General features: G+C 39.3%; 1 protein-coding gene across 1 annotated transcript in view; it reads left to right on the top strand.

The window, feature by feature from the left end:
- The window catches only part of LOC133579891 (multidrug and toxin extrusion protein 1-like), a 36972-nt gene that overhangs the window by 10601 nt on the left and 14763 nt on the right, over positions 1-11608 (top strand). The window contains exons 5-7 of the mRNA XM_061934163.1: positions 3650-3692; positions 5932-5976; positions 6048-6145. Of these exons, the coding sequence (XP_061790147.1) occupies positions 3650-3692; positions 5932-5976; positions 6048-6145 (186 nt within the window). The remainder of the gene's footprint in view (positions 1-3649; positions 3693-5931; positions 5977-6047; positions 6146-11608) is intronic.

The following is an 11608-nucleotide window of genomic DNA, read 5'->3' as shown; positions in this document are numbered from 1 at the left end:
GTGCGGAGGTGTACCGAACGAGTTTCCACACGGACATATTAAGTAGCGTACTGCACCTTGTGTAAACAATACTCAAAATGTCGGACATTTTGAGTATTACATACTCAAAATATATGTACATACATATGTACGTATGTATGTATGTGCATATGTATGTAATATATATGTACATACATATGTACATATGTATTATGTACATACATACATATGTACATATGTTACATTGATACCACGCTGTTGTAACACGTGGCTTAGCATTGTCTTGCTGAAATAAGCAACATATGTTGCTCCAAAACCTGTATGTACCTTTCAGCACAGATGCGTAAGTTACCCATGCCTTGGGCACTAATGTAACATCACAGATGCTGGCTTTTGAACTTTGCGCCTAAAATAATCCTGATGGTTCTTTTCCTCTTTGTTCCGTAGGACACAACATCCAAAGTTTCCAAACACAATTTGAAATGTGGACTCATCAGACCACAGAACACTTTTACACTTTGCATCAGTCCATCTTAGATGAGCTTGGGCCCAGCGAAGCCGGCGGCGTTTCTGGCTTTGGCTTTGCATAGTACAGTTTTAACTTGCACTTACAGATGTAGCGAGGAACTGTAGTTAATGACAGTGGTTTTCTGAAGTGTTCCTGAGCCCATGTGGTGATATCCTTTACACACCAATGTCGTTTTTTGATGCAGTACCACCTGAGGGATCGAAGGTCCGCAATATCATCGCTTATTTGTAGTGATTTCTCCAGATTCTCTGAACCTGTTGATGATATTACGGACCGTAGATGGTGAAATCCCTAAATTCCTTGCAATAGCTTGTTGAGAAATGTTGTTCTTAAACTGTTGGACAATTTGCTCACGCAGTTGTTCACAAAGTGGTGACCCTCGCCCTATCCTTGGGGGGTGTATGTGTGGCGTATATTTTTGTGGATGCATGTTTGTGTGTAAGCCTACAGTGTGTCTCTGTTCCGCGGCCTTGATCTTGTCCAGCAAGAAGGGAGTTTGTTGTGTTTTCGCTGCACTGTCCTTTGGGAGTGGTGTAGGCTACAAGATAACGTTAACGTTATCAGACACATACAAAAAGGCTAACGTTAACGTTAACGTTAGCCACTGACTATGCTTAGGTAACGTTAGTCTAGCTAATATTACTGCAGTCCTGGTTGACATAAGAGGTAATGTTATTTTAGCCTAAAGGCTACAAGTGAGCAGATATGGAAATGAACTGGCAACAGTTAACGTTAGTTACTCACCGGCACTATCACTGGGACTGCAGGTTGAAGCAGAGGAAGAGGGGCGTGCTTCGTCATCTCTGTCGCTGCTTCTCCACGACCCGTTTCTCTAACCTTCAGGTTATGTACGGCCTGAACATGTTTCAACATGTTTGTTGTACTGCTCCCCTTACATGAGAGCGAAGCCTGGCAATAATTGCAGATAGCCATTTCCTCGTCGTATTTCTTAGTAGGGCTTCAACTAACAACTAATTTGATACTCGATTAATCTGTCGATTATTACTTCGATTAATCGATTAATAATCGGATAAAAGAGACAAACTACATTTCTATCCTTTCCAGTATTTTATTGGGGGGAAAAACAGCATACTGGCATCATACTTATTTTGATTATTGTTTCTCAGCTGTTTGTAAATGTTGCAGTTTATAAATAAAGGTTTATAAAAAAAAAATAAAAAAATAAAAAGTAGCCTCAGCGCATAGCATAGATCCAACGAATCGATGACTAAATTAATCGCCAACTATTTTTATAATCGGATTTAATCGATTTAATCGATTAGTTGTTACGGCCCTATTTCTTAGTAAAGTGAAGCCATGCCTTGGAGCGTTTTTTCCCGGTCCATTGTTGTTGCTGCTTTCTGTATCTGCCGCCTAATAACAGAGCTATGTCATTTCCTGTGACACAGGATTCGTTCCCAGGGATTCGAATAAAGACCCAAATGTTTTTCTTTACCATAGTGGCTTTGATAACAGGAACCGTTTCTCAAAAAGGGATTTGAATCCATGGAATCGGTTCTTTTCTTATCGAACAATCGGGAGAACCGGTTTCGAACATCATCCGTACTAATATTTGCAAAAAATACCAAAGTTCGAACATTAAATATCTTGTCTTTGCATTCTATTCAATTGAATATAGGTTGAAAAGGATTTGCAAATCATTGTACCGTATTTTTCGGAGTATAAGTCGCACCGGAGTATAAGTCACACCTGCCGAAAATGCATAATAAAGAAGGAAAAAAACATATATAAGTCGCACTGGAGTATAAGTTGCATTTTTTGGGGAAATGTATTTGATAAAACCCAAAACCAAGAATAGACATTTGAAAGGCAATTTAAAATAAATAAAGAATAGTGAACAACAGGCTGAATAAGTGTACGTTATATGAGGCATAAATAACCAAATGAGAACGTGCCTGGTATGTTAACGTAACATATTATGGTAAGAGTCATTCAAATAACTAATATATACAACATGCTATACGTTTACCAAACAATCTGTCACTCCTAATCGCTAAATCCCATGAAATCTTATACGTCTAGTCTCTTACGTGAATGAGATAAATAATATTATTTGATATTTTACGGTAATGTGTTAATAATTTCACACATAAGTCGCTCCTGGGTATAAGTCGCACCCACGGCCAAACTATGAAAAAACTGAGACTTATAGTCTGAAAAATACGGTAGTTGTTGCAGTTCTTGGAGCGTTTTTTTCCGGTCCATTGTTGTTGCTGCTTTCTGTATCTGCCGCCTAATAACTGAGCAGGGATTCGAATAAAGAACCAAATCTTTTTCTTTACTATAGTGGCTTCGATAACGGGAACCGCTTCTCAAAAAGGGATTCGAATCCATGCAATCGGTTCTTTTCTTATCGAACAATCGGGAGAACCGGTTTCGAACATCACCCCTACTAATATTTGCAAAAAATACCAAAGTTCTCCAGTTCGAACATTAAATATCTTGTCTTTGCAGTCTATTCAATTGAATATACCGTATTTTTCGAACTATAAGTCGCAGTTTTTTTCATAGTTTGGCCGGGGGTGCGACTTATACTCAGGAGCGACTTATGTGTGAAATAATTAACACAATACCGTAAAATATCAAATGATATTATTTAGCTCATTCACGTAAGATTTCATGGGAATTAGCGATTAGGAGTGACAGATTGTTTGGTAAACGTATAGCATGTTCTATATGTTATAGTTATTTGAATGACTCTTACCATAATATGTTACGTTAACATACCAGGCACGTTCTCAGTTGGTTATTTATGCCTCATATAACGTACACTTATTCAGCCTGTTGTTCACTATTCTTTATTTATTTTAAATTGCCTTTCAAATGTCTATTCTTGGTGTTGGGTTTTATCAAATAAATTTCCCCAAAAAATGCGACTTATACCAGTGCGACTTATATATGTTTTTTTCCTTCTTTATTCTGCATTTTCGGCCGGTGCGACTTATACTCCGGAGCGACTTATACTCCGAAAAATACGGTAGGTTGAAAAGGATTAGCAAATCATTGTATTCTGTTTTTATTTACCATTTACACAACGTGACAACTTCACTGGTTTTGGGGTTTGTACTTTAAATTCCTGAATATAATAAATGCAATAAATCTAATTCAAATGTGTTTCAGGATAGCACACATCTACATGATGGCCTTTCTACCCGCTGTTCCTGTAAGTGCACACACACACACACACACACACACACACACACACACACACACACACACACACACACAGACACACACACACACACACACACACACACACACACACAGCAATTTGAAATATCAAATTGTCCTCAGCTATCTCGCTGACCTCTCTAAACACAATTTGGGTTATTTATTACGCTTAAAGGATTCTCACGAAAAGCTAATGAAACCACGGCGACCACATGACATGTTGGCATTGAGCTTCCACTTAAACGTTGACCGCTGAGTCCTAGTAGGAGCCAACATGGAGGCGGGAGTCCGGAAAGACCTTTCCTGGAAGTTAGTTAAGATGATATCTGTAGTCTATAACAAGCTCATGGCTGAACATTTAAAAGGAACACATTTATTTGTTTGTGGGAGGACAACCCTTATGTAAAAGTCACTTTTTGACTTCATTGACGGAAAAACTTCCTTCCTCGTCACCCGCCCGTAGTTGGATGAGTCCGCCCCGTGTACACGTCCGCCGCTAAATAAGCAGGCTTCACATTTTATAATATCAGTCAGTTACCGATGTAGGAGTTGTGAGTTTGATCATTTAGTTTTTTTTCAGCCTAGCATGATGCTAAAATGTAATGTTAGCATCATGTTAGCACAAGAATAGCTCATATAGCTATTCTTGTATTGCCAACCTCGCATGATGTAAAAATGTAATTAAAAATATTACAATCTTTCAGTAGCTCACATAGTGCTAGTGCTAGTGTTGCTAACCCAGCATGATGCTAAAATTTTATGTTAGCATGTAGCTCAAATAGCTATTCTTGTGTTACTAAACTAGCAGGATGTTAAAATGTTATGTGAGCATGTAGCTCACCTAGCTATACTAGTGTTGTTAACCCAGCATGATGTGAAAATGTTATGTTAGCATGCAGCTAACATAGCTATGCTAATGTTGCTAACCTACCATGATGCTAAAATGTAATGTTAGCATGTATCTCATATAGCTATTCTTGTGTTACTACTAACCTAACATGATGTAAAAATGTTATGTGAGCATGTAGCTCATATAGCTATTCTTGTGTTCCTAACCAAGCATGATGTTAAAATGTTATGTTAGCATGCAGCTCACATAGCTATGCTAATGTTGCTAACTAAGCATGGTGCTAAAATGTTATGTTAGCATGTAGCTCATATAGCTATTCTTGTATTGCTAACCAAGCAATACAAGAATGTTAAATGCTACATGCTAAATTATTATTATGTTATGTTTTTGGTAACACTTTAGTATGGGGAACATATTCTAAATAACAAAGACTTAATTTAGAGTTATTTGGGCTTAGGGTTAGAGGGTTAGGGCCAGGGATAGAGGGTTAGGGTTATAATAAGGCCATGCCAAATAATAAGTACTTAATAATGACTAGTAAAAAGCCAATATGTTACTAATTTGCATGTTAATAAGCAACTAATTAATGGTGAATATGTTCCCCATACTAAAGTGGTACCATGTTTTATTACTGGTGCACAAAATGAACTGTGCATGAACATCACCTTGTTCAAAGAACAAAACCAACACGGTGCATAAACTCACAACAAATTACACACCTGCAAATCAGTGTGACTTCTGTTGTTGCCGTATCTGTAATACGGCAATAGGGAGAAGTTTTTATTTACATATATTTATATTTACTATGCTAGTGGTGCTAAACTAGCTTGATGTTAAAATATATAATGTTAGCATGTAGCTCACATGCTAGTGTTGTTAACCTAGCTTGATGTTAAATTGTAATCTTAGCATGTTACTGTTGTTAACTGAGCATAACATTAAAATTGAATGTCAGCATGTAGCTCACATGTTAGTTTTGTTGACCTAGCTTGATGTTAAATTGTAATCTTAGCATGTAGCTCACATAGCTATGTTATTGTTGCTAACCTAGCATGACGTTAAAATGTAATGTTAGCATGATCCTCACATAGCTATGCTAGTATTGCTAACCTAGCATGACGTTAAAATGTAATGTTAGCATGATCCTCACATAGCTATGCTAGTATTGCTAACCTAGCATGACGTTAAAATGTAATGTAGCATGACGCGCACATACGTAGCTATGCTAGTGTTGCTAAGCTAGCATGGTGTTAAAATGTAATGTTAGCATGAAGCGCACATAGCTATGCTAGTGTTGCTAAGTTAGCATGATGTTAAAAATGTACTGTTAGCATGTAGCTAACATGCTAGTGTTGCTAACCTAGCATGCTTGTGTCTCCAGGCCATGTTTTTGCATCAGCTGCAGGTGGCCTACCTGCAAAATCAAGTAAGTCCACAACACCTTGATGATCTCTGTGTGTCGTTTTGTTTGCATGTCTCACGTCTCTTGTCCTGCAGGGCATCATTCTGCCTCAGATGTACACGGCGGCGGTGGCCAACGTTTTAAACTTGGCGCTCAACTACGGCCTGATCGTCCTCTTGCAGTTGGGTATCCTGTGAGTGTGTGTGTGTGTGTGTTCAAATCAACATTAGAAATATTATTGTATTGAAACAATGTGCAAATGCGTCTCTCAATCTGAAAACAAGAGACATTAAGAAAGGACATACACTAATCTAGACTTACTGTATATAAACATTACAGGTGTCAGAGTCGTTTTCACTGAGGGCCACATCGCAGTTATGTTTGGCCCCAGAGAGCTGCTTCTAACAGTGAATACTATTATTATTACACAATTTTTTGATGCATTTTATTAGTTTGTTTTTTTTAAACTAAAATTGCAATAATTTCACCTAAAATGTAGTGTATTTTACTGTAAATGCAAAAACAGTACTGCTGTTTTATGGTTAAAAAAAAAAAAGGCAGCTCAGTTGCCAGAATTTTACTGTAAAATTTACATTTGTTTTTTTTTGTTTATTTGTTGTTGTTTTTTTACCGCAAATCAACAAGTGTAGATTTTTCGGTGTATTACTGTAAATGCCAAAACGGCACCTCAGTTTATTACAGTAGAAAAAAAAAGTACTTTTTTTTTTTAATTTAGGGAAAAATACTGTAAAAACTAGGGGTGTGGGAAAAAATCGATTCGAATTCAAATCGTCATCCTCACGTTGTATGATTCTGTATTGATTCTCATTTTTCAAAAATCGATTTATTTTATTTATTTATTCATCTATTTTTATTTATTTTTTATTTTTTATATTAATCAATCCAACACAACAATACCATAATAATGCAATCCAATTCCAAAACCAAACCCGACCCAGGACACTCAGAATAGCAATAAACAGAGCAATTGAGAGGACACACAAAAGTAGTGAAACAAAAATGAATATTATCAACAACAGTATCAATATTAGTTACAATTTCAACATAGCAGTGATTAAAAATCCCTCATTGACATTATCATTAGACATTTATAAAAATAAAAATAAAGAACAATAGTGTCACAGTGGCTTACACTTGCATCGCATCTCATAAGCTTGACAACACACTGTGTCCAATATTTTCACAAAGATAAAATAAGTCATATGTTTGGTTCATTTAATAGTTAAAACAAATTTACATTATTGCAATCAGTTGATAAAACATTGTCCTTTACAATTATAAAAGCTTTTTACAAAAATCTACTACACTGCTTGCATGTCAGCAGACTGGGGTAGATCCTGCTGAAATCCTATGTATTGAATGAATAGAGAATCGTTTTGAATCGGAAAAATATCGTTTTTGAATCGAGAATTGCGTTGAATCGAAAAAATCGATTTATAATCGAATCGTGACCCAAGAATCGATATTGAGTGGGACACCCAAAGATTCGCAGCCCTAGTAAAAACCACAGTAAATGTCACAATTTTAACATGAAATCTATTGCTACTTTTACATTGCACAATTTGATGGATAACTTGCTTTGAAATCATTATTATTAGTAGTATTTATTTCTTCTTTTTTTTTTTCATTTTATTTTTATTGACATCCAGCATCAGACATTCCTATCCATTACATCATATTCACATACATCCTATATCTGTTGTCTGCCCTAAATGTCAAAATATTTTTTGTTTATATCCCAACCAACCCACCCCCCCAAAAAAGAAAGAAACAGCAAAAAAAAACAAAGTAGTATCTACAGATACATCAATTAAATTGAATAAATAAATAAATAATAATAATAATCAGAAATAAAATAAAATATAAAAATATAAACAGATCCATATATATATATATATACATATACATACACATATATATATATATATATATTAGAGATGCGCGGATAGGCAATTATTTCATCCGCAACCGCATCACAAAAGTCGTCAACCATCCGCATCCACCCGAACTAACATTTAATCAAAACCGCACCCGCCCGCACCCGCCCGTTGTTGTATATCTAATATAGACGATGCAAGGCATTAGTGAGGTTATAAAGCTTTTGCCTGTTAAAGAAAGGAGACTGATCCAATGAAGCAGAGACATTCAATGCGTGCCACGCTGTCACGGCCCAGACGCACACCAGTGCGCAATCATCTGGGAGCCGCGCTGAGCGCACCTCCAAGCGCGTGGAGGTGCGATGTCCCTCGCACCCGCGGCGGCTCCACCCGGGCTCGCGCCCGAGGCTTCAGCGCGCACCGCGGCGGCCATCCTACTCGTCGCGGCCTAGCCCTCGCGGCTCTCGCTGCCGGCGACGGCCGGGTATGGGCCCGACGCTCCAGCGCCATCCATTTTCAGGGCTAGTTGATTCGGCAGGTGGGTTGTTACACACTCCTTAGCGGGTTCCGACTTCCATGGCCACCGTCCTGCTGTCTATATCAACCAACACCTTTTCTGGGGTCTGATGAGCTTCGGCATCGGGCGCCTTAACCCGGCGTTCGGTTCATCCCGCAGCGCCAGTTCTGCTTACCAAAAGTGGCCCACTCGGCTCACCAGGGTGAGCCCAACCCCTTTCGTGAGCGCACTGCGCGCGGAGTGACCCCTGTTACGCGCCCCCGGCAACGGGGGTGGCGGGCAGGTAAGCTGCGCGGGCGGAGCGCACGGAGTGACCCCTGTTACGAGCCCCCGGCCACGGGGGTGGCGGGCAGGTAAGCTGCTTACCTGCTGCGCGTGACGCCGGCCGCGGCGAAGGCGGACGAGGCGGGGTGTCGGTGCGGTGGGCGCGGTGGTGACCCTGGACGTGCGTCGGGCCCTTCTCGCGGATCACCTCAGCTACGGCTCCTGGTGGGGCCCTCTCGGGGGAAGGGGCCTCGGTCCCGGACCCCGGCGAGGCGTCCCTTCTCCGCTCCGTAAAAGTGTCCATCTCTTTTTTTTTTCTTCTTCTGTTGTGGCATATGCTGCAGGTGCCTGCTCGTTTTTCGTATGTGGGTATCAACATTTAACTATGTATATATATTTCCGAATTGGTTTAACTGCCACCCGCCTGAATCTACTTAAAATCAAATTTTTTTTAATTTCAACCGCCCGACCCGACCCGCGGATAAAATCAAAAAAATTTTTATTTCAACCGCCCGACCCGCGGATAATCCACGGACTCCGCGGTTGTGTCCGCAAACCGCGCATCTCTAATATATATATATATATATATATATATATATATATATATATATATATATGTATATACCGTATTTTCCGCACTATAAGCCGCCCCGGGTTATTAGCCGCACCTTCAATGAATGGCATATTTCAAAACTTTGTCCACCTATAAGCCGCCCCGGACTATAAGCCGCGCCTACGCTGCGCTAAAGGGAATGTCAAAAAAACAGTCAGATAGGTCAGTCAAACTTTAATAATATATTAAAAACCAGCGTTCTAAAAACTCTGTCCCAAAATGTACGCAAATGTGCAATCACAAACATAGTAAAATTCAAAATAGTGCTCGAACGTTAATGTCACAACACACAAAATAAACATAGCACTCACTTTCTGAAGTTATTCTTCATTCGTAAATCCTTCGAATTCTTCGTCTTCGGTGTCCGAATTGAAAAGTTGGGCAAATGTGGGATCCAAAATGGCCGGTTCCGTCTCGTCGAAGTCATCGGAGTCAGTGTCGCTGTTGTCCAGCAGTTCTGTGAATCCTGCCTTCCGGAAAGCTCGGACCACAGTTGTGACCAAAATATCTGCCCAGGCATTTACGATCCACTGGCAAATGTTGGCGTATGTCGTCCGGCGCTGTCTGCCTGTCTTAGTGAAAGTGTGTTCGCCTTCGGTCATCCATTGTTCCCACGCCGTTCGCAGTCGTGATTTGAATGCCCTGTTGACACCAATATCCAGCGGTTGGAGTTCTTTGGTTAATCCACCCGGAATGACGGCGAGTGTTGTATTTGTGTGCTTCACTTGTTTTTTGACACCATCTGTGATGTGGGCGCGCATAGAGTCGTATATCAACATGGACGGAGCTGTGTGAAAAAAGCCACCCGGCCTCTTCGCGTAAACTTCCCTTAACCACTCGCTCATCTTTTCTTCATCCATCCATCCCTTCGAGTTAGCTTTTATGATGTCGCCGGCTGGAAAGGTCTCTTTTGGCAAGGTCTTCCTTTTGAATATCACCATGGGTGGAAGTTTCAGGCCATTAGCATGGCAAGCTAGAACCACAGTGAAGGACGACTTCTCATTCCCTGTGGTGCGAATATTCACCGTACGTGCTCCCGTTGTATCCACAGTATCCACAGTGCGGTTCACAGGAATATCAGTTGCTGTGAAATAGTAATCCGTGTGAGGATGGAGAGATTGCGTCTTTTCATGAACCGGATCCTTGTCGCTTAGTAGGAGCCATTTTGTGGTCTTTACAGATGTAAACAGGAAATGAAACGTACGGTAATATCCGCGCGCTTTTTCTTCTTCTACGCGGGCGGGTGGTTGCTTACAGTAGAAGAAGAAGCGCTTCCTGTTCTATGGGGGCGGGTGCTTACCTTGGCGGTTGCTTGCGTAGAAGAAGAAGCGCTTCCTGTTCTACCGGGAAAAAAGATGGCGGCTGTTTACCGAAGTTGCGAGATCGAAACTTTATGAAAATGAATCTTAATATTTATCCATATATAAAGCGCACCGGGTTAAAAGCCGCACTGTCAGCTTTTGAGTAAATTTGTGGTTTTTAGGTGCGGCTAATGGTGCGGAAAATACGGTATATATATATATATATATATATATATATATATATATATATATATATATATATATATATATATATATATATATATATATATACACACATGCATACACATGCATACACATATATAGGGAGTAATCTTATTTTTATTTTTTTAAGCAGTACAATCACTAATTTTCTACAGGATATTTTCAAACGTGAAATACCCCTTGAAAGTAAAACTTTGTTTTTTGGATATGTACCTCAGGACTGGCTGAAGAAAGATAAAACACTTAATGAATATCCTACTGGTGGCTTGTTAAAAGATCATTACTAGGAAATGGATATCCCAGGAGAGCCCAACTTTGAAGCAATGGATGGAAACAACAATGGACAACGGAGAAGATAACTGCCTTTATTAATTATAAATTGGAGAAATTTACTTCATACTGGGAAAACTGGGTCAATTATGCACGCCCCATAAGCCTGACTTTAATTTTTCGAATTAGTATTTATTTCTATTAAAAAAATGGTTTGAATGTTTGATAATATATTTTTGGCATAATTAGACAAATTAGACATGGAGTACATTTTTATTTTTTTTCCCAAAATAGAAAGAAAGAATACATTTAGTAAGAAAAGTTACAGTACTTTATTGATACATATTATTTCCAGGCTTTCGAGGGCCAAATAAAATGATGTGGCGGGCCAAATTTGGCCCCCAGGTCTTGAGTTTGACACCTATGGTCTAAGATATTTTAATTGTGCACAGTGAACCTACAAGATGTGATCGTTCTATACTTAGAGGAATACAAGAAACGGTGCATTCAAGGACCACTGAAAAGAGTAAGATGCCAGGAATGATAGACAATAATAGATTTGATTTTTTAT

This window comes from Nerophis lumbriciformis, linkage group LG03 (assembly GCF_033978685.3).
Source record: "Nerophis lumbriciformis linkage group LG03, RoL_Nlum_v2.1, whole genome shotgun sequence".
In the NCBI taxonomy this organism is placed as follows: Eukaryota; Metazoa; Chordata; class Actinopteri; order Syngnathiformes; family Syngnathidae; genus Nerophis; species Nerophis lumbriciformis.
Note: the sequence above shows the minus strand (reverse complement) of the source record. Positions and strands in the feature narration are given on the sequence as shown.